We start from the raw sequence: 24,434 nt of genomic DNA, 5'->3' as shown, positions 1-24,434 counted from the left end.
TTCTTAATTTCAGTGCATGAACAGTAACTACTATCGAAGTTAAGATCTTGACCATTTAATTTTTTAAAGAAAAAACTGTAATTAGACCACATTATGGATTAATCCCTTGCCAGTTTTCATTTTTTAAATCAAAGTAATTTTAGACTTTGGAACCACATAATTTTATGCAAAGTATGTTTTTGCCAACCTTATTAAAATCTTTAAGGGCCATATTTTCTATAGGCTTCCAAAAATGCTCCCACAAAAATGTGTGGGTGCATCCATCTGTGCACATGAATTTGATAGTTAGGAGCATAATTACCTGATTTTGTATGTGTAAATGTAGGTGTTTGAGTACAAGTAAAGTGAACCATACATTTTGCAGTGCATTTTTAATGTACTTTGAAAATGTTCCCCTATAATATTCCATAGCTTGAAAATTAGATTTTCCAATTTTACATCCTTTGCAACTTTGCTTAAGTATGAGATAATCTCTCTAATATACCTGAAATAGCTCTTTGGAGTAGGTGCCAGCTTTCTGTTCTATGCTTGTACAGTCTCTAACACAAAGGGGTCCTGATCCTTGCGACTCCTAGTGCAACAATATTATGATTGTAATTATAATTATTATTGCATACAAATAATAGTAATTTAAGTTAGTCTGATGTATCAGTATCAATGAGGGGTACCACAGAACACAGGTGTCATCTCAGGCACTGTATGAGTCTTGCCGTGATACTTTCCATGTAATAAACCCCATTGGCTCCAATTCCAGAGGAGATCATTTGCCTCTTCTGCTAACTGGTGTGGCTGAATTAGTGCATTAGGTTTGTAAAAAGGGGCTCTTAATAAAGTTGTGTGCATGAATCCATAATCACCTGCAAATAAAAGTAGCCATTCCTTGTAAGTAATTTACTTTTCTCTAAAGATACATAATAGATTGGATTCCTACTCTGGAAGACTGAAAAGCTTGGCATCAGGCTCCACAAAATGATAAATTCCCTACCATGTAAAGGAACAGCTTTGTACATTTCAGAGAATCATGGTGACTTCTCAAAACCCCTTCTACCAAAAAGGCATTGGAAGAGCAGCTCCCTCATCCAGAAATCCCCAGCTGCCCTAAATTAGACTCCAGAGCAGTCCAGCACAAAATTGACACCAGGCTCTTATGTTCACCCCTTTCTCAGCTGTGCCCACTGCTGCTTGGGGATAGTGCAGGAACTGTGCTCATAATTTTGTGTGGGTTTACTGTTTAATTCCTCACATTGAAATACATGGCAGAATTAAATATCAAATAAGTAGAGTTCAGTCCAGCAATTCTTTCACTTGCAAGGTCTCTTTGAATGGAATGGGAAGTCTACATGAGGAACAACAGCAGGATTGGGCCCACAGAGTTATGTTTATTTAATTTCTGCCATGTATTTCAGCGTGGAGGTGGGCTGGGAAGGGTGGAGGTTTCAATACCAAAACCCACAGCAATTAATTACACCATAGAACAGTAAAAATATATACTCAGCAACTGATTTTTAAAACATTTAGTAACATCTTGCAAAACCACTATAGATGTAGTATACAGTATAGCAATTTACACAGATCTCTCTGATATTGTAATGGAGTCATCCTATGGTACGAAAAGCCTTACTAAAATATATTAAAATTGACTTTATATTGCAATTTTTGGATGCTCAACTTTATTTAATTTTGGTGGGTTTTTATTCTTTTCACTTTGTTCGTTTGTTGGTTTATTTGAAGGGGAAGGGCTTGTTCGCTATCCCTTGATCCTATATGGTACTTTTCTTCTTGCCCCATTTATATTCACTTGCCTAATAATAAGAGGCATTATCTTATATCCATATTTAATTTTATTATGTCACCACTATTACAAGAAAATGATGTTCTTTTCAAACATTTTAATGCATTTAGTATTTCACTAGTCATCAGTTAAACCATTTTTTCTCTTTATTGGCTCTGAATTATAAATCAAGTAGTCTTTGTATAGGATACTGTATATGAATGTACAGTATATCATTATGATGTATCCTATAATAATGTATCTTAGACATGAAAACTAAAGATGGTGGTTTAAAGTGCTGAGGGAGAGAAAAAATTGGAAACATCTGTTAGAACTAGAGAATACTTTTCATTAAAGTTTGTCATGTGTGTTTGATAGAAAGACCACACAGGGCCATATTCTGCTCTCATTTACATCCATCCATGATAATGGGTCATGGCTCATTATTTCTGTCTTGAATGCAAAAGTCACTGTTGATAAAGATACTAAAAAGCCAGCTTAGCACTGTGGGTCTGGCATAACAACAGCGCTTCAGGAAGCCTGAATCCTGGAATGGAGTTGGGTAAGCAGAGACTGAATGCATTATAAAAGTGACACTCTTAGTCCCTGGAATGAGGCTAACAGGTATATTACACATACTATGATTCCTGCTGGCATATCCATGTGGGGGACTGGTACAGGTTTTGGAGAAAATCTCTCCATTTAGTGCAAAGGGGTCAAAGTGTTGGAAATCAAAAGAAATAAGCCAGTGTTGAAGTGATTGAAGTGAAAATTCCCATTACTTACTACCACGGAGTTGGGAGGCACACGAAACAGATTTCCTGATCCAGCGTACTGTGCAAAGATGGGAGAGATCTATCTCAATGACCGTCACATACGAACATCATTAGAAACATTGAAAGCAATTTGTTTTAACGTGACTGTACTGAAACACATTAAAGTGGCAAAATTACATAAGAAACTGCACCTTAAATGATCTAGGTATAATTTTATCAACAAGAGGCATTTTGTATACACACAGAGAGAGCACTTTTCCTAGGGCCTGTCTATATTATGAAATTTGTGGTTGTGTAGCTACACAGACGTAATTGCATCAGTGTAACTGTCTGAGTGTAGACATGCTGATAATGTAGCTTTTCCCAGTGTGAAACAGTCCTGTTGAGACACTTACATACCCTTGTGTATATATAGTGCCTATTGCAAGGGCATGTAAGGGTGTGTATATATATATATATATATAAGCTAATCAGGTAAGTAACCACGATTTGAGGACTTCAATAACTCAGACATAGGTTAGAGGGTTGTTACAGGAGTGGGTGGGTCAGATTCTGTGGCCTGCATTGTGCAGGTCAGACTAGATGACCATAATGGTCCCATCTGACCTTAAGTCTATGAGTACAGATCTCATGAGAAGCATCCATGATACTAGCTACCCTTTCATGGGTGTGTGTCCCCCTACTTCATCTTTATACCAACTTGTTAAGCTGGTTGGACCCACAGTGAAATAAATTCTGATTGGGTGGCAGAACTACAGCAAGCAGTTCCTCAAGGGGGTCCGCCTGTGGTACAGACCCACCAGACCCCTTCCAGCATGAATTATGGTTAAAAGCCAGTATCTGGCCCTGAACATGTAGTCTTTACATATTCTCTTCTGTTACAGAGCTGTCTCTAAAACCTATTGTATGCATGGTAATGTCCAACATTATACAATCCAATATATCAATCACAGGGGCCAAAGTGATTTACCTTTGTCTCAATGGAAAACAGAATATTGCTTATTGATTTTGTTTAGTCTGTTGTTATTGCTGATGGAGTACAAGCTGATACAAATAGAATGAATCAGCTACAAGCTGACTGCGTGCCTCAGTGAGTCATGTGAAGTATGTTTCTGATATCCTTTATCTTCATGCACAGCCAGCGAGACAAGAGTGCTACTGTCTTCTGCTGGCACAGGGAGTTACCTCGGGCTATGCTGGAAAATGCTTTTTTCTTATTTTTAGACCTGAATCAGTCCATGCCACTAAATGTATTCTTGTGAATACAGATACCACTTTGTTGTAATACTCATGGGAAGGCAATGGTGTAACCTGTTTGGATGCAGCTGCAGACCACCTGTAGAGAAAGTCAAATTAGGGAGAGACCCCACTGTTCTTTGCATTAATGCTTTCTGTATTGTTGTTTCTCCCCTTCCCCCACCCCATCTCCTCTTCTATGTATCTTTCTCAACTGGGGAGTTAGGGAGCACATTTTAAGGCCTTCTGTCCCTTTAAGGCATGTAGTGATTGAAAGAACTCTAGGATTTGAAAGACTTTAAAAACTCCCCAGTCACAAATGAATGATGTTGATGCAGAGAATCTTAAAACCGTTAAAATGAGTTTTCATCATGGTTTTCTTGCATGTTTTTGTTTATTTGGTGAACTTTGAGCATCTGCACTTAAAAACACATTTAAATCTATCCAAAGTGATTGCATTTTAAAGGGATCTGCCTTTAATGGAAAAGTGGTTGTCAAGAACCAAAGCCCATCTTGCTGCAGTTGTTTCATCATCTCTAAAAGGAAAAAAAACCCTCATCAAACAAAAGAAAGTAGAGCTGCTCTAAATTAAATGACTACACACTCTTTTCATATGAAAATGAATGAACATGTAAATATGAACTAACTGATCTTAATGACACTGGAATATCCTTTAAATATGAACTGGTCTGAGTTTAGGGTGGATGGATAACTAGACAGATAGACTGATCTGGGGGCATTATGAGCCCTTGTGTGTAAGAGATAGTTGAAGTTTGTGTTGTATTATTTTCTGAGGCTGATCTGACTCAGACTCACAACATTCAGAGCACCTCAATAAACTAAGCTTTTCGCTGTTTACCAAACTGCAATACTATCATGCAATCTGATGCATAAGATGCACCATTCTACCTTTTGTCATTTAGAAGGTGGCAGACTTGAAAATATCATTGGAATATATTTTGCCACCCCTTTTTTTTTTATTGGGAGTCCAAATGTAGCATTATTCATTGCTGTCCTGGCTAAAGCATGAATTGGTCTCTCATTATGAATTTCTTTGGTATCAACCTTCATTGCAATGGCGCTAATGATACTGAATGTAATTGGTATTAATGTGCAGGGTCATGTGTACTTTCCTCGAAGTTTCTGTGTAACTTTTCACTGATTGAAATTAGACTGAAGTGTTGTTGTGTACACTGCAAGTTAATGGTGACAACGTTGAGCCAGCTTCGAAGCTCAGATGCATGGCACGCATCCCAAGAAATCTGCTACGATGCTCCCACATACATCTATGCATATTTTTATGGTACAAGAGACATAAGGTGTGGAAAAGGAGCAGTCTCTCTAAGGGGGATGCAGCAACCCTATCTGCCAGTCATCCTGCCTCTGCTGTTCTATTCCTTTTACAGCCAATCTTCCTTTCGTATATTTTATTAAATTCTTTAGGAAGGTGAGGAACAAAAGATTAATGAATTAATTTGCCGGGTTCTTTGACTGTTGTGAAAATGCCTGATATCTGATTTAGGTAGGAGTGTACTTACTAATGAGTGGCCATCTTATATACTAAATTTTTTAGTGCATGATCAACTTGTTCACTGAGCCCTTTTTGCAAATCAGCAGTGAAATTAACCATCTGATTTAAGGGCCCAATGCTGCTATTGTTTGGTACATGGAACTCTCATTGGAGTCAATGGGAGTTTTGTTTGTACATTGGAGGCAGGATGAAGGAAGTAAGTACCCCGTGACAGTGCATTCAAATGACATTTTTTAAGGACAGAGTGGATACTAGTAAATTATTTTATGTGGCTACTGAAAAGGTGTTTTGACATAACACACCTGAATTAATAACTGTTTATAGAAATGTAATGCATAATAATCAATGTCCTTGAACATTCTGCTCATTCTTCTAGGTGACTTTTAAAAATTATTAGTTTTCGCTTTGTAAAATTGATTAAATCTCTTTTTACCATAAAATTGTCCAGATATTAAACATAAGAGTGCTTTAAAAAACAACAGATTATTAATTACATGAATCAATCAAATACAATACCGTATAGGTACAATAACAAAGTCAAAGTTAAAACCACAAAATATTAACAAAGCCCCAAAATATAACTATTTTGTATTGCATGCTGTTTTAATGACTGTGATTTTAAAATATGCATAATTCCAAAGAGACTGCATGTTTCACATAAAAATTGCTATGATATAAAATATATATTTCTTTAAAATGTACTTGTTATATCAAAAGGACTGTGAAGTATTAGCCTTTTAATACATATTTATCTTTTTGTGCAGAAGATTACTTTTTCATTTTAATTGCTCACATTTCCTGTTCTGATCTTAAGGTTTTATAGTAGGCAAGCCGTGACACAAAGAAAAAAGATTTTATTTGTTTGTTAACAGTCTTCAGAAGTCCTAATTTGGCCAATGTGTTCTGCTGCAACGTCTTGGAATGTTGTCTTGCAGTTTCAACAGTGATCTTATTTGGCTTCCCAGAAACTATGGTGCCTGGAGGATGCTATGAGAACAAGGACTGCCTTGTTAACAAGTAGAAAACTCTCAAAAACAAGCTAGAATCTGATATAAATCATAATTTAGATGCACAAAGCTGTGTTCACAACCACACTAACGTAATTCATTTACTTCTAGTTATTACTTATCTCCACCAGAACTACTAAGTTCAGGAATGCAGCTTGTGACTCCTGGGGTTATGGAAGAATGACATCACTAAATTTAAGCACATTACCATGCTGACATAGCGGCACCTTGTTTTCCCTTCCGCAGATAGAGCTAGGATTGTGTTCTACCCCCTATTCTTCCAAAGAATACCTTCTTTTCCCCTTTCAAGCAGCTGCTATATGAAGGGTTGCAAATGTCACTTCAACTAATGATGAATGATGCTTGACCTCTGGACCTGTTACTCTGAATTTTATGCAATGCTAAATTAATATGAAAGATCTCAACTAGAAAGACTTTAGCTATTATGCATGCAGCAGAAATTATATCATGTTAACCAATCTGCATTTTTTTTCTGACCATGGTAAAATGTAGAGCTGTGCTAAGATTTTAATGTGTATTTCCTCTCAAGATTAATATCTTTTAGTTCTAAAAATATTTTTGGAAAGCAAATCGGTTTGTTACAAACATTGTCAAAAGGGCACCTAGCCCACATGTCTTTGTTGTTTGTGTTTGAATATAATTAATTATGTAAAGCAATAGTTAGTGAGAGCTTAACAATTAGTAGAAGCTGTCAAGTAGTCACATGGAAATTACTAACTAATTGAACTACTGGTCTTTTATTGTTTCAGGAAGCAGCATTGAGTGTCATTCTTTTTATCTCATAACTTTGTTGTTATCACACATCTCATTTTTTAAGAAAGGTATGCTTCATAGTAGACTAATACATAAATAACCCGGCTGGTAATTTCACAGTGTGCAAAAATGTTTGAAATAAAAACACCTGTTTTAATTAGTATTCAGATTTGCTCAGTTAAAAATGATAATTCTGTTCCAGTTATAAGACATTTTAAAGCTTTGAATTTCCATCTGTATCTTATATTATGATGTTCCAGGATTGTTGTGAGTTAATTATGTTAACTTAGGAAACATTGCTTGCATTTAGAATGAAAAACTTCAGCTTGAATAGACAGAAAAGCAGATGCTATCTTTCTTGTCAATTGCTTTGTTGTGTGCTGCCTTGAAACTTTTCATATAATTTTGTATCCAAAAGGAAGTATGAATTTTTGAATGTCACTGTCAGCTACCCAATATTTTAATATATCTCTTGGGGGGAACAGGGTGTGTGGGCACCCGTGTATCTCTAGGTATATCTATACACTAAAGGTATGAAAACATTCTACTTTATACTTAAATTGTCAAGTTATGCTCATTTATTCTAAAAATTAATTTTAGGAAAAACAGCTAGTAAAATGTGTCCAGAGTTTTTGAACTCTTCTGGGTTTTTTTCATCATGCCAGGAATTATAATTGCAACAAGAGGAACTAAAATATTAGGGGTTAAATGAAAGTTCACAATGGGGAAGAACCGTGTAAACCAAAAATATGGATGCAGACATACACAGCTAAAGCAGCATGGATGAACATGCAGTTTCTGTCTTAGAACATGATGTACATTTCCATATGTATAAAGGTTGGGGGGAAAGGCATGACTTTAATAATTACTCCCAACTACACAAAGGGCCATGTCTCCTATTTTCACGTGAAACTATGAGGAATGTGTAGAAAACTGAAGGAAAATTAATCATGCGGCATTAATCATCTTCATTTCATTCAGCTAGTTCTTTGCCAAAGAAGAACTGTGAAACTTATTGATGTACTTTCATGTGCCCCTCATGTAGTTTATTTCCATGTAAGGTTAAATAAGCAAGGGTGCACACAGAATAGCACATGGTGTTTTGGCAGGGTAAGCAGAGCCGTGTTTTCAAGCATGCCATGCCATCTTTGTCCTGCCTATCCCAACTCAACCTTTTTGCTATTAAGCATGACCCAAGAAAGTCATACCACACAGTTTTGTGGGGGAAGAGGTAGAAAGATTCTTCATGTGTAATTTCTTCTTCCACATTTGCTATAGACACATCTACATGTGAATACAAATTTGGTCCTTAAGGCATGATTTTCTTATTTTTAAGAGCTCAGTATTCATTTAAGATGGGTACAGTAGTGCCATTAAAAATCAACATTTGCAAGCAATTACTCTGCATTAATATCTGAATATGCCACTTCACCTTATGGCTAGATCAAGAAATAACTATGGCATCCCTGACATCAGAATGTGATAACTGCAGGTAAGTGTAATTTTTTTAAATGATAATCACTGCAGCACCACATTTATGCCCATGATCATACAAAGAACTACATGCATATATTTCAGTTTTAGACCCTTAGCTGGTAGAAATCAGTGTAGCTCCCATGAAGTTGGTGGAGCTATGCCAATTTACACCTGAGTAGGGTTATTTGACTCACCTTGCATATGAGTATTTGAGTGTGTGGAGGCTTAGCCATTGAATTATACATAATAATAAATTATTAAAATGAAAGACTCATTTTGAAAACTTTTACACTGTTCTGTAACTTTAAAACATATATTTTAAAGATAAACCTTGAAAATCAATAACATCAGTGAGGACCAGATCCGTTTCACATTAAAGAAACAGAACAATTCAAGATGATACTTATGATACTTAGGGCTAGTCTACACTTACCAGCCGGGTCGACGCGGTGAGTTCGACTTCTCGGAGTTCAAACTATCGCATCTAATTTGGACGCGATAGTTCGAACTCCGGAAGCGCCAAGGTCGACTCCGGTACTCCACCACTGCAAAAGGCGGTGGCGGAGTCGACCTTGGAGCCGCGGACTTCGATTCCGCGGCGTCTGGACGGGTGAGTAGTTCGAACTAGGTAGTTTGAATTCAGCTACGCTATTCACGTAGCTGAATTTGCGTACCCTAGTTCGACCCCGCTTCTTAGTGTGGACCAGCCCTTAGACTTCATTATTAATATTAGAAAACCTACCAATGAATGTGAACAGGATATTTTTTCATGAAGTTATAAAGTCTTCCCCCTTGAAAGTTTTATTTTATGCATGTAAAATGATCATCTCATGTCCTGATTCAGTTAAGTTTAAGCACATATCAAACTTTAAATATGTAGGTAGTCCCATTCAAGTCAAGCCTTAGATCAGGGGTCCTCAGACTTTTGTACTGGTGACCCCTTTCACGCAGCAAGCCTCTGATTGCAATCCCCCTTATGCATTAAAAACACTTTTTAATACATTTAACACCATTATAAATGCTGGAGGCAAAGCAGGGATTGGGGTGGAGGGTGACAGCTCGCGACCCCCCATGTAATAACCTCGTGACCCCCTGACGGGTCCTGACCCCCACTTTGAGAACCCCTGCCTTAGATGCAAGCAAGCTAAACATTTTTTTGCTAAAAGAAGCATGTAAAATAAGTTAAGTGGTGGGGGTTATTTGTTTACTTTAAATAAATGAAAAGTTTTCCAAAACAGAATGGACCAAATATCCACCTGTATCCTTCATAAAAAGAAAAGGCGATGGGAATTTGATAACTCAGAAGACTGAATGGGTAGAAGATCCTGTTCCCTCTAAGTCACCAGTTATGGGGTTTCTCTTCACTCAAAAGTTTTACCATTTATACCCGTATAGTTATACTGGTATAGTCAAAGCAGTATCTCTCTCTGTGCGGACATTCTTATTCTGAAATTAAAATGTCCTTTTTTCAGTACAGTTTATATCCCACATAAAGTAACCTGAAAAAGCCACTCTTATTCCAGCCACTCTGGAATAAGTGTGTCTACACGGGGGGCTACAGCGATATATTTATAGCTATTTAAATTAATACCTTAGTATATACCAATATAACTTTCCCATATAGACAAGCCCTAAATCTAGCCCAGGACAGTAGCAAGTGAACACTGTTGCTATCTGGTTGCTGATAAGTGGCCTATCTGACATGAGTTTAGTAGGCTCAGTCAAGTTCCTAGCTATATGTAGCACAACTGAAAATAATTGTTACCTTAGGTGGCATTCTCAACAAAGATGTCAAGTGCTGAGTGTGTGCGGCGGAAGACTGACCTATCCTTTTATCTCAAAAGAGGACCTGCCAGAACAGGATTGAAGCACATTGATGAGGCAGTGTAGGGAAATTTCTATTACATGGATAAAGAGACTTTGGTTTCCTGGGCAGTCTGATCCGCATTTTTCAAGAGTACTCAATTCCCTACAAATAAATCAGTTAAATAATATAAAAAGAAAAGGTCAGGTATAAGTGCTATAAACAGCCAATTAAAATAATGAAGGGAATTTCCTTTTAGTTTGAGTAACTTGAATAAACTGCTTAAAATGACCTCTTCCAAACCAGAGGACAGGACAGAAAAAAAATAAGCCTTATTCATAAGTTAAAGTGCAAATCCCATGGTTGATTAGTGATATGGTCTGTTTGAAATAGTTACAGTTTCAGACTTCCTCTTCTGCAATCAGCGGGTGGAGACCAACATAATCCAATTAATTGTAATTCCCTTTTGTGGCACTGGTAAAGTGGTGAATGATACTGTAAGTCCATTGAAGTCTTATCTTTGGTCAGATAATCCAAATGGATTCACATTATGAAACTAGTATCAGCTCTTTATAAAGTTCTGATGAACAGAATTGTTTTTGGCCTTACTGAACAAAAGATAAATTCTATACAAAATAAAAGGTTCTGTCCTTGACTTTTGTACATGGAATATACAAATACCTGACCACTGTGTCAGAACACCTCTTTCTGTTGGCTTGTGTCAGAAACCAATTTCATAAAGCTCACATATATGAAGCTGTGTTCCTGACTTTCTGCAAACCTGAGTCTGAATCCTGCAAAGGCATATTCATACACATAATCCTTACTCCGGTGAGAAGCCCCAGGTAAATCAATGGAACTACTCATGTGAATTAAATTTTGTAGGATCAAGCTCCTAATTTTATTTTCTCCTAATAAAGTAAACCAATGATCCATACGTAAAATATTCTATACACCAATACGTATGTGAGGTGTTTTTTTATAGCACTGTAGCTGGAAAAGAGGAATTGCTTAACTTTAGTTCAGGTATCAATCTGGCACAAGTTTGTTGATCATCCGTTACCCATGGAATAAGTTATAATGATCTTTACTGGTTTGTTAATGACCTCCTTTGATTATCAAAACTCATTGATCAAGGAATAAACATATTGTTCCTGGAATCAGGAAGGAATTTCCTTCCCATGCTTAATCCTAGTATTATAATTCACTGTGTGCACCAAGTAGCTTATGGTTTGGAAATGTGTTTGTTTTTTGTCTTCCTATGAAACATTAGAGATTAACAACATCTAGTGACAGGATACTGGATTTAATGGGCAAGTGGTTTGAGCCAGTATCGCACATCTCGTGTTGCTTGATTCCTTTAAGTATGTGTGACCGCTAGTTATGACAGGATAGTTATAACAGACCTGTTTTCACATCTAGCCTATTGAAGTTGCTTGTGGAATGAATAAATGTAACATAATTTTTTGGTGGGAAAACAGTAAACCATTTGTTGAGTTTAAATTTTAGCAATGTAGCTAGAAAAATTACTTTTGCCTTTTTTTATTTTATCAAATTATTACAATTTAATTTCAAGAATGTTTTACCCTTTGGGGTACATTATGTGTGAAGTCATTTATGACCCTTGGATCACAAGCAGACAGTGAAATACATTTTGAATAAGTCTGCCAAATATTGCAAAACAGTGTGTATAGATTTTTAGGCTATAACTGGCCTTTGACAAGCTGGAAATAGAAGCAGTGAAAAGGGGAAGGAATTAAAGTACTATATGTCAGAATCCCAAACAACTCTGCTTTAATAGTACAATCCAGTTAAAAATCACACAGAATATGGAGATATTTTTCAAGCATGGAATTGAACAAAGAGACACTGTCTCACCCTCAATCTTCACTTCCTCTTTCTACAAGATCTTAAAAAACCCTCAAGAAGAACAGTGTATTTGAGCCACCTCTGATTTGTGATAGCATTGTCATCTATGCTGAAGTACCTAAAGAAATTATTAAAGACCTGAACATAAAAGGGTGAGAGTATGAACTCTACATTTATATCACAATTGTGTCTACTGCACAATTACAGAAACCAAAAAGATGGCAATGGATTGGAAGCTGGAAAGGGGGATATTTAGCCTGGCTAATGTATACTATACAAATCAGAATGATCAGGTGAAGAGAAGAAATAAAGCTGTACAGAAAGCCTTCGGATGGTAACATATTTAATGAAAAGCAAGCTCTCTATATAAGAAATAATTTGACACCTGTGTCCTACAATCCAGGATGTTTGGAGTACTGTTGTTAGCATTTACCAAGAAAATTGAATGAAATCAAATAGCTGAGATTTAGGAATAAGGAATACATATGTTTGGTGCAGAATAATGGAAACAGTTGGGAGAACAAACAAAAAGAACAAAGCAACTGTGAAATTAAAGTTGCTATGTCACAAAAAGAAATGTCCTCTTGCAAGAAGACATTTTCTTCCCAGCTGCATAAGAACAAATATAATCATTTCTCATGCCTCTTATTTGTGTGGGCTATATAAAGTCTGTGATCCAGGTTCTGCCTTACATCTGAGCTTTGTTTAGTGAAGGGAAGTGTGATAGTCATCAGGATTCTGTAATCTGGTATGTGCTGGCCCTGGCATAAGTACAGCAGCTTCATAGCTATGCTAACTTATACCATAGGGGTATATTCTCCATGACAGAGGTTCTCAACCTGTTGTCCGTGGACCCCAAAGGTGCTGCAGTGGTGCTGGAGTGGAAGCAAGAATCTGGCCCTGTGGGCTTTGTATACTCTGGTTATAGAGCTAACAGACTGGATATAGGTTATTATGTCTGATCTTACTTATGGTTAATTTATGGTAGTATGCTTTATGATAATTCTTAAGATATTTTAATTGTATTTTGAGGACAGATATTTGATGACATATAAAACCACTATTCTTCCAGTATATAATAGTTGATTCAGTTTATTTTTCTGATTTTCTAAGTATTTGTAAACATAATGCAATTTATTACTGTAATTATTATTTCAAATCATTAGTGGTTGTGCTGCAACAAATAGCACCAGCATCTAACCCTTAAAATGTTATTTGGAGAGAAGGACAGAGAAGAATATGGTAATGATAAAGCTTGTTTTTGCATACCAATTTCAGTCTTCATTTAGTGTCACTGTATATTTTTATGCTTCCAGTTATTTACAGAAACTGATAAAGTGGTAACATATTTGATGTAGTGGAATCACCAGCTGACCATGTCTCAAAACTTTTGAACTACTTTTAATGTTTTCATGGTGTACTATTTCTGAGTTGCTTGTAATTTTTTGACTATATTGGATCTCTGTCTTCAGAAACAATGAACAGTTCATCCCCGTGTGACTCCATGGACTTCTGTGAAGTTACTCTGAGGATGAATATGGTCCAGTGTGTCCAAGTATAGAAATCCTATTTCTTCCTGGCACACATTATGATTTAAGTTAGCAGCACTGGGTTGTTCCAACTTGCCCTCAGGTCAGTGAACTGTCATTTCAGAGAACTGGAATAAACAACACCATTAACACACATTAAAAATGTTTTGCTTTTTAGTTACAGTTGCTCAGTAATTTGCACCTAAGCACCATGATAACGTGCATACTAGTAATACATAGATACATACGTAAGTTATTTGCTTGTCCTTTTATCCATATATCGTCTATTTACGTCAAATGCTGTAAAGTAAAGGCTTCAATTTTCCATTAAGAGGCCCTTCTTTTGAACTGGTGGAGACTTACACAGTAGGGAAGTAAATGCTGTTTTTGTTTTACTGATTGGATCCATGAAGATCTGTCAACAATAAAGTTTGGTGAATTAAGCAAAAAGCTATTCATGAATATTTTACATCCTTCCTGCGCCCCTGTGGGCACCCAGGGCGGAAACTATATACATGAACATATTACCAATAAAACCCAGTGATTTACTTCACTGGTATTTCCTACTTCTTTTATCAACTGGAAAGGTCCTGGAAGAGAAAGATAAGATAGGACTGTGCAAATCTAGACAATAGGCCACTTTGAGCTTAGAGAAGGGGAGAGGAGAAAGCATCATGCAGGTTGGACAGAAGTGTCACAAAGGAGGAGAGGACTTTGTCGGTCTCCATGGGATGGGTGTTCCATACAGTGTGTTCTAAGGTTCAGTGTTAGTTGTTCAGATGAATGTCTGAACTTTTGGATGCTTATTTAAATTGAAACTCCAAAGCTTTTGATATTTTCCATCACTACTGTAAAATACAATGTCATCACTTTAAAAAGGCAGACAGCTGGTTGCTTCCTTATTCCTGACAGCATTGATGAGATTACACCATTACAGGGGTTTTACCAAAGGCAGCTTCATCTTTAATTGGGCAAGTTTTTGTCATTTTTAACATACATTTATGTTGTCAATCAAGCTAAAACAAATTAAAATAAAACAAGCCTCCTACCAATCCTGAGGATGTTCAGACCCAATGTGAAAAGGAATAGCAGAGCCTTGCACCTAGTCTATGGTCAGGTGATAGAGCATTGCTTTGTGGCCCGGGATCTCATGCAGCTTACCCCAGACTAAGCTGTCCTGTGTAGATCCTTTGTTATGCTGCTGTTGAGTGGGTGATCAGAGAAGTGTCTCCAAAAGAACCTGTCCACACAAAAATGATGGAAAGGGTATTAAGGGGGAGGCCATTTGATGGAAGAACTGTCCTTTCTCCCCTTCCCCGTTGCCATGGGAGAGGGCTTTATTTTGTCTTGGGGCTCCATTTTGGAGTTCTCAGCTGGAAGGTATCTATTGGGTCATGTTGGCCAACAGTTTCCCTGGCTTTTAGTCAGATGGGTAGGAACCCACAAATGACATGGAATGGGTAAGGCATTTCACTTCCTCAGCACCCAGATAAGGGAGGGACTGTGGGCCTTTGTAAATGTGACAGTGCAAGGCTTTCCCTCAGGGGAAATGGTAAAAATAATATAAGTGTTTAATATCAAAAGGAGCCATTTCAAGATGACAAGCTGTAGTGTCCTCCTTTTGAGAAGATATTTTTGAAAACAGCTTTGAACAGGGGCTTAAGTTCTGCTCTTGTTCTTTCTTTATGTACAGTATAATTCCAGTTATCCAATTTCCAGATATCCGAAAATCCTAATTATTTGAATCTACACTGTGTCCCCCATATAGCCCTATGTTAATTAATAACACTTCCAGTTATCCAAGTGCCGGTTGTCCGAAAGTTTCAGATTTCCCCCAGGCCAGTCAGATAAATGGTAATATACGGTATCGGTGTTGGTGATGTTGGTGGTTGTTTTGTTGTTTTGGTATTTTGTTTCCCATAAAAATAAACAAATGGCCATTTTGAATGCCCCCAATTAGCCTAATGAAAAGATATGCTATCTTGGAAATGGTTTGGAATAAGATTTTCCAGCTCCCGAGGAACCTCTGTCCGCACTCCAACACACCTTTCTCAGTATTCCATTGCAGCAGTGTAGAACAATGATCCCCAATGCACCATGAGAAACCGACCTGACCCCCAACTGTGAGACATTAATCTTCTCCAATTCTGTCTCTGTTCCTCCCCTTTGTCCCTGTCACTTCCCACCACCATCTTATGTATTTGTCCTTGATCCTTTCTCCTTACCTTTCTTTAGTTTCTTTCTCCTTAACTTGTTCCTTTCCCCTTCTACCCATTGTTCTATTCCCCATTCTTCTCCATGTTTTCTCTTGGTCTTTTTGTCCTCCACTTTTCTCCCCTCTCTCTCCTATCTCAACCAATTCCAGGTCTCCTGTTTTTAAATTGTGATCCATACTCCTTTCCCTTCTGCTTTAACACAGAACAGATAACCAGTTAGCAGGCGTAATGGAACTATTGCACTGATTAGACTAAATGAGGTGGATTCATTGGCATAAGACCCTCATGGAGGGTACACATACACTGTGGGCTAGAGTCTGTATTCACATTGGACAGTCCCTTACTCTGGGAATGATCCCAGTGAAATGAATGGGACAATTTGCAGAATGAACTACAGCCTAATGTGGCCCTTTGGAATTTACTGGCAATGTGGCATGACAGCAAGATATGCCCAGTAAAATGGTCTAAAAAACAGGATGCTTCACAAAATAAAGAACACTTGAGAGAAGGGCTCAAAGGATCATTACTCTTTCCAGAGACAGCGCCGTATGCAAGCTAGTACATCCTCTAAAGGAATCTGATCCTCTTTAAAACTTAGGTCTTGGTACAGTCTTGATTATTTTGTTTCATTTTTTAATTGATCTTTCCATGGATTATTTTTTCCTTTTTGAGGAGGAGACCCTTATGGTGCACATCAGCCACCCACACATGAACACATATTTGTTTGCACTGGAACTAGTACAAGAAAAAAAATTAAATGATATACTACTGAAAAAGTTGATTTAAAAATAATAACGAAATCGTTAAAGCCCACACTCCCTTCATGAATGTAAAACAAATGTAACTTTTTTTCCCCTAAGAGTCTTGATGAGGCCCCTCTAACTTTCTTGTTTTCACTTTGTCACTTCTCATTCTTAGCATTCTACTAGCATAATATGTTTGTGAGGCTCCTTAAATGTGCTTATGTCTGTATCTGAGATAAAATGATATCATCTGCCAATTAGTGGGGGAAGAATCAAATGCTTTACAAAAGCAGCAATTTTAGGGCCTGATCCTATGAGGTGTTCAGCATCCTCCACTCCCAAGGAAATCAGTTACCAGATCTATGTCCTCTGGATCCAAATCTTTACTTAGGCAAAACACTCATTGACTCCACTAGGAGTTGAGGCTGAGTAAACGCTATAGGATCAGGCCCTTTGTTGAAAATGAAATGCATTTGAAATGTATGTATCTTCCGAATATGGCCCCATCACCACAGTATGTGAGTGACTCCAACCAGTAGGATCAGAATTAAAATGTTACATTGAATGGACTGATATCTTCTTTTTAATTTTTCTACGGTGTAATATTTTTACTTGACATTTGCCCCGTCTAGCAAACATTTTTTTAAAAAAAATCTCTTATTGCTAGAGGGTAAAGTGACACCCTTTGCTTTCCAGAGGAGATGTTCCTAACACATTTCCTTGAGGAGCTGGAAATGGTGCAAAAATCTGGGCAGATAAGTCTCTGTAAAGCCTGAGAAGCAGAGCATTTCGCATTAGACATTTAAGACAAATGCATGGTAAAAACAAAGGGTTTTTTTTAAGGTTTCTACTTAAAGTTCTGTGCCAGAGCTACAGTACTTATACATTTTCTAAATGTGTTTTAAGCAATAAGTTGTACAACATTTTTAGAACATGTGTTAAGCTATTTCTCTAAGAATGAAGCTCTTAACAAAACATAAGCACTCTGCATGAGATCTTAGCAGCAAAGTGCTTAAAAGATAAAGTAAGAATTGGTACCATGGGAAGAACACCAGCTGTAGAGCACACAGGTCCATTATGAGAAGTATGGTAGTGGGTAGGGAGAAAATGATTTAATCAGGAGTAAAACCAATTTTATTATAAGGACACGCAGGGGGTGTGGCACCATAGTGAGAGGGACATTTCAAAATATCTGACAGATTTCAACAATGTGAAAACCCACCCTGTTCTTTAAAGTGACAGTAAACCCCATTAGGTCTCTTTTTTTGATGCTATTGTGAACAGTTGACTGTTTAAAGCTGGCCTGCTAAGATGCTGTCGATCTATTTCAATAGTGTGTGACAAAATAAAAGGCTAATTGTTGAAATACGATCAATCAAATATGATCTTGTGGTCTAAACAAGGCCCCTTCTGCTAATTCAGTTCAGATCAAATCATTATTTTTATGGTGTAGGTAAGAATTTGAAGTTTTTTAAAAAAGAAGAGAGAAAAAACCCATGTGATAAGCACAAGTTCACTGTTTCAACTTCATTGACACATATTACTATAAATTGAGGCATGGGTGCATTAACTTATTTATTTGCAGACACCTTCTGAGTCCAATATTTCATAAAACATTTATTAGCATTTATAGAGAAACACAAAGAAATCTGCATCCTGAAGTTGAACTTCTTCACAAAAGTAAATTCTCTATAGAGAAAAACCACCAGAAGAACTGAAATTAATGGTGTCCAGGTTTTTCCATTCTTTAGTATAAAGAATGGAATGATAAAAATGATGTTAAAGTTGGGTAAACAGGATGGACTTGAGTCCAACTGAACTACTAAACACCCAATTTCAATGAGCTTTGGTATAGCTTGCCAGGATTATGTTGTTTTGATTTTGTTTGATCGTTTTCATGGTTGTCTCTAGATTTGCACAAAGATTAAAACTTGTCTAAAAGTTAAAGTCACACTACACATTTTAAAAGCCAAATCCATTTTTGGGATAGCAGAATTTTCCAGAGAGTATGTATCCTTTTAATTGTAAGGGGTATTTACACTTTCACAGAGTTTTGTATGGAGTATGATTCAGTTGTTTATTGTGTTCTAACAATACCAGACTTTTATAACAAGAAGACAAAAATAGAATAATAATCACCCAATCTTGCTTTGTTTTTATTAGAAACTTTATTTTAGCATTTAGTGTCTTTTATATTTAAATTCCTCAGCTCAGTCAAGCTTCAAAAGAAAACATTTTGGTTGTTTGCAAAAACAGTTTTGTAAGCACTTGTGGTTTGTCTTTAGTGTGTTATCATTTTTGACAGCTTTGCATAGCCTAGGTAGGCCAACAGGGGTCTGTCTAATATTGTTGCTGGGCAAATCTTCCTCCCAGAGATGAAAACCAAACAAAATATTTTTGAAGCAGTAAGAAGGAATTAATATCCTTTCTCTCGCAGTACTTTATTCCTTGCTGACATTGCATTCAGGCAAAAAAGGAGAAAAGTGTTACCCATTATTCCCTTGTACATAGCAAGGCTAACACATGTAAAGCAATAACTCATTTTCTATTGCCATGTTTAGCATATGTCTCCTGTTGGCTCAGCAAGGCCTTTAGGCCGGTCCCTTGAGCCGGCCATCATTGGCAACTCTTAGCCCCTCGGCCTCAAAACCAAATAGCTTTGAATCATGTTGAGCTGTGATGCTAATTTTCATACTGAAGCATTATGGGAATAAATGTATCTGACATACTGTGTCAATGGTACTGTCTCTTTGTGTCTCTTGTTTTTTTGTCAGCTGCATTCCTACAGATGGTATTCCATTCAAAATGTGCTCTTCCTACCAAAAAAAACACACACACGCACACACACACATGCACAGCACCAAACCTCTAGGTGCAGAAGGCTGTTAACGGTTGCTGATGATAGTAGGCAAACATTAACATAATAATTAGTGTCTTGTAATTGTTTCATTAAAACCAGTTGTTCCATTTCTCCTCGTGTTTTCCCAGAAGAGAAGCTGAATTTGGACGACAGCCAGTGGGAGGACATCCACGTTGTCACCGGAGCACTCAAGATGTTTTTCAGAGAGCTGCCTGAGCCACTGTTCCCATACTGCTTCTTTGAACAGTTTTTGGAGGCAATAAGTAAGTACATCACATACAGTAGCAGCTAGTGAAATAGCCTATCAGTTAAAAATAATCAACCAAAAAAAAAAAAAGGAAGTACAGAGGCATCTCTGACATGATTTACCTTCAATTAAACCTGATCCTGTCTTTTTATTGGTTTTGATTGTCTTTTATATCTTAAAGCATTTTATTATCAAATTGGAAAAATTACTATATTGTCTGTGTGCACATTTTAAATATGCAATTTATCTTAAGCGGGTAAGCGAGATTGAGGAAAGGAATAAAATGCTTGTATTTTGTCTCATTTCACTGGAGACATTCTACACTGATAATTTGTGTACCTCCAACCACAATATTTTAGTGCAGGACTAATATTTGTGAATTATAAGAGCATCTACTCATGTTTTGAGGGGAAAGTTCAGCAGTATGTATGCAGAAAGAGATGCATATCTCAGGTTGCACATGGTTGCATACTGTGTCTTACAATGACCATAGGTATAATGTAACGATATTTGTGATATTTTCTTTTTCATACCTAGTATGAATTTTGTTTTAAAAATTACTGCAAGTGGAACCAGTATTTTCAAAACACAAAGCAACTTCTGGTACATATAGCTGGGGGTTTTATGCTACCAACACTTCTCTAAATTTAATATCTTAGGGTTCACTTTGTAGACTGTGACAGCTTGGGGGGAGAAATTGCCTGCCAAACAATCTGAGTTTGGGCTTTTTTTCTCTCTCTCTCCCTTTTCTTCTCCTTTAAAAAAAAGCTTGCAAGCCTAACAGGAGCTTAAATAAAGCCCAATAAAGAAAAATCTCCAGGAAAAACAATACAGCACTTAGGGATCTGTTCTCCGAATGACGCTCACGCATAACTGCCATTACCGTTAATGAGAGTTGTGCGCGCGCGCACATCAGTCAGAGAATATGGAAACCTTAATGTGCTGTTTAATTTGATTTTATGTTCATAAGAGTGTTTAGGTTCAACTAAAGCTCTTCATGACTAGCATCAGATATAATGAAGTTGAATAAATCTCTCAAGATCCTTCTCTTCCCCTCTCGGCTACTTAAAGATATCCTGTAGTTAAATACACAATGCAAAGAAAATGCATCTTGTAAAAGTTCACTTTCGGAGGCTCAATCCATGCCCCCCCCCCATCTTCTTTCATAGCACAAGAAAAATTGGAGTAAAGATTGTCTTCTGGGGTTTGAGCCACATCTCGCAGTCTCTGTAATGCTCAAAGTGGCGGGGGGAGTATACCCATTTCCTTACTGTGTTCAGCTTCAACTTCTGTGCTGCATTGGAATGAAGAGATGTTTCTTTGAAGTACTGACGTTCCAACATGCACTTCAAGTGGTGCCCCATCTACCTGCTATGTCCTCTTGATGTGCTGGATCTTTGGTGCTTCAAGAGGATATAGTAGGTACATGGGGCACTACCTGATGTGCATTTTGCTTCACATCCCATTTACTTTATTCTACAGTCAAGTATTTAATACATACTCTCTGCCTTCACTTTCTGATGTGCAGATTCCCCCTCATAATACTGCTCTTTTGGGGCTAAATCTAGGCTTTCTTCGCCCTTATTACTACCCTTGCAGTCCTTCAGTTTTTGTGCTTCAGCTGAACCAGAAGAAAACAAATCCTTCACGTTAACTTATGGGCTCACCCTCTGTGTTAGCCTTCACATGCGAAATATTCTGCTGGCTCATTTTTTCCCATCTCTTATTGATGAATCATAGAATCTCAGGGTTGGAAGGGACCTCAGGAGGTCATCTAGTCCAACCCCCTGCTCAAAGCAGGACAAAGGTAATAATTGGAGATATACCAATCTCCTAGAACTGGAAGGGACCTCAAAAAGTCATTGAGTCCAGCCCCCTGCCTTCACTAGCAGGACCAATTTTTGCCCTAGATCCCTAAGTGGCCTCCTTAAGGATTGAATTCACAACCCTGGGTTTAGCAGGCCAATGCTCAAACCACTGAGCTATCCCTCCCCCTAACAAGTAGCTAGCAAGAAATGTGGGCATTAATATTTGAAAGCTTGTCACAAACACACCCTACTAGCACAGTTGCCAACTTGCACACGGGTAAATAAACAATAAGCCACAGTAAGCCAAAAATCAAGCTAATCCCATTTCAAAACAAGGCCAATTCAAGCCAGTCCCTAAGAACCCCAACACTCGCTGTGACTAGATCCCCCCGGCGTGCAGGCCGAGCCTGTGGTGAGCCCCGAGTCTCTTCCCACCTTGCCCCTGCATGCCCCTTGCCCTGCTTGCCCCCCCTCCCCCTTACCCCTGCTTGCTGGGAGCCGATTAAAAAAAAAAAGAAGCAACAAGCTACAAGCCAAAAACTATCCAACAAGCAACTCACAAGCCAATTAAGCCATAAACAAGCCCAATTTCTGCAGGTTTGTTTTTTTTTTGCGGGTTTGGAATGACTGCCTACTAGTGCACTGATATTTATGACAGTGATATTTATGACAGTGGGACTCAAAGTTTTGTACTGGTGACCTCTTGCACATAGCAAGCCTCCTAGTGTGCCCCCCTCATAAATTAAAAAAACTTTTTAATCTATTTAACACCATTATAAATGCTGGAGGCAAAGCGGGGTTTGGGGTGGAGGCTGACAGCTCACGACCCCCCATGAAATAACCTTGTGACCCCCTGAGGGGTCCCGTCCCCCAGTTAGAGAACCGGTAATCTATGAGAAATTAATGTTTCTGCTCTTTTAACTATAATTAATCCTTGTTATGATTCTGAAAACTGTTATACACATTGATAGACTAATGAACAGATGTTTTTGAAAGGGTTTTAATTTTAAGAATAAAATACTAGCAGTCTGATAAAAACATTATTTGCTTCTATTCATAATCCTTGGTCCTTGCTGCTTCCTTTGTAACACCTCAGGATGATTTCTAGCCAATCCATCCATCTAATGTAATCTACCAGATCTATTCAATCAATCTGTATATCTGGCCCCTACAACCATAGTCTCTATCCCTCCATATGCTTTCGATTAGCTAGAAATTACCTTAACGATTTACAAAACAACCCACATGGAACCTTTTTATTGCTTTTAGACTTAGAGTCAGGTGTGTATGTGGTGTGAGCAGAGGGGTGTTGTTGTTTTTTTGTTGTTCTTTTAATAATCCATTTGATAATATAGGGGCCCTTTCATGATCCCACTGAAATCAATTACAAAACTTTCATTGACTTCAGTGAGAATGACGTGAGACCAGACCCTTGCCACTGCCCCTCTCTGGCTAATTTGCATTGCTCAGTAAACACTAAGCAGATATAAAGCTGCCTTAAGTGGGTATTGTGGGATTCCCCTGTTGTAGATGAGTCCCCTGGGTGCTGTAAAGATGAGCTAGGTGGGTCTACGACACTTATGCCTAGTTTCTATGAGGTGGTATTGCCAAAGTGAAGTGCACTCTGGTGATCCTGCACCAGCAGAGCAGCTGTAAAGGGCCCTTACTAAGGCCTTGTCTATGCTGCCACTTAACAACGCTGCAACTTTCTCACTCAGGGGTGTGGAAAAAAAAAAACCCTGAGCGCTGCAAGTTTTAGCGCTGTAACATGGCAGGGTAGACAGTGCACCAGCACTGGGAGCCGCTCTCCCAGCGCTGGGAGCTATTCCCCTCATGGAGGTGGGTTTTTTAGAGCGCTGGTAGAGCTCTTTCCCAGAACTGGTGCTATGACTACACAGCCACATTAAAGCGCTGCCACGCACTGTGAAGACAGGCCCTAAGTTACAGAAGAGGACAAAACAATCCTAGGATTAAAGGAGAAATGGTAACAGAGCTACCCTACCCCACCATCAAACCTTGGGTTCTGCACTGAGCACTACTTAGATCCATGTATATGGTGAGGAAGATGAAGTAGTCTAAAATCCTGCTATTTGTAATAGTTGGGAATAATCAAGAAGCAGGGCATTTCCTGAGGATTTAGCCTGCTAGGTAGGAGAAGTTAATTCCCAGGAACTTTCATGCTATCCTTATGCTAATGCTATTTTAAGCATTAAATGAAAAAGTAACTTACACAGTAAGCCTGTGGATATTTCCCCCCACAGGAAATATCCAAATGAAACTGAAAAGCAGTTTCATTTGGCTTCAGTTGGTATGTACATAGCTCCAGAAAATTACTACACTGTATTAGTCAGTCAAATTGCTTGCATCATCTCTCAACATTCCATGCCCCCTTATAAACAAACTTAGATATGGCCATAACATTAGAATTTAATTCAGGGAAATCATATCAAGTTTCGCTTGGCCTGGTGAATGTGCGTAATCACTACCCCTATGAAGTATGTTTGAAGATTTACAAACAGTAAGGAGTGGAAGATCACAAGGCCTCTGGCCAATGAATATTTTACTTTATCAGGTCCTGGGCATTAGATACACAATTTTTTCTGGAACTCCACCTACACATCACAAACATGTCACTATGGGTACACATGTATATCTGTGTTGTGGGTACAAAAATGCTAATATAAGGGTAGGTTCTGCCACATTTACATTAAGAAGCACCTTAATCCATGAGTAGCCCCATCGATTTTAATAGGATTGATGCAAAGTAAAATTCTGCTCAACATGAGC

The 24,434-nt window shown here is 37.9% G+C and overlaps 1 protein-coding gene and 1 long non-coding RNA gene across 11 annotated transcripts in view; one reads left to right on the top strand and one right to left on the bottom strand.

The window, feature by feature from the left end:
- The window catches only part of ARHGAP15 (Rho GTPase activating protein 15), a 464,338-nt gene that overhangs the window by 362,585 nt on the left and 77,319 nt on the right, over window positions 1-24,434 (top strand). For all 10 annotated transcript variants that reach the window (XM_039495675.1, XM_039495671.1, XM_039495670.1 and 7 more), the window contains exon 12: window positions 19,721-19,855. In XM_039495675.1, coding sequence (XP_039351609.1) covers window positions 19,721-19,855 — 135 coding nt within the window. The remainder of the gene's footprint in view (window positions 1-19,720; window positions 19,856-24,434) is intronic.
- On the bottom strand, window positions 13,420-15,128 carry LOC120375068. The gene is made up of 3 exons (XR_005586419.1): window positions 14,935-15,128; window positions 14,022-14,188; window positions 13,420-13,901 (listed from the first exon to the last, which is right to left on the bottom strand). It is a non-coding gene; the product is annotated as an uncharacterized LOC120375068 (long non-coding RNA).

The sequence above is a fragment of the Mauremys reevesii genome, linkage group 11 (assembly GCF_016161935.1).
Source record: "Mauremys reevesii isolate NIE-2019 linkage group 11, ASM1616193v1, whole genome shotgun sequence".
Lineage (NCBI taxonomy): Eukaryota > Metazoa > Chordata > Testudines > Geoemydidae > Mauremys > Mauremys reevesii.
Note: the sequence above shows the minus strand (reverse complement) of the source record. Positions and strands in the feature narration are given on the sequence as shown.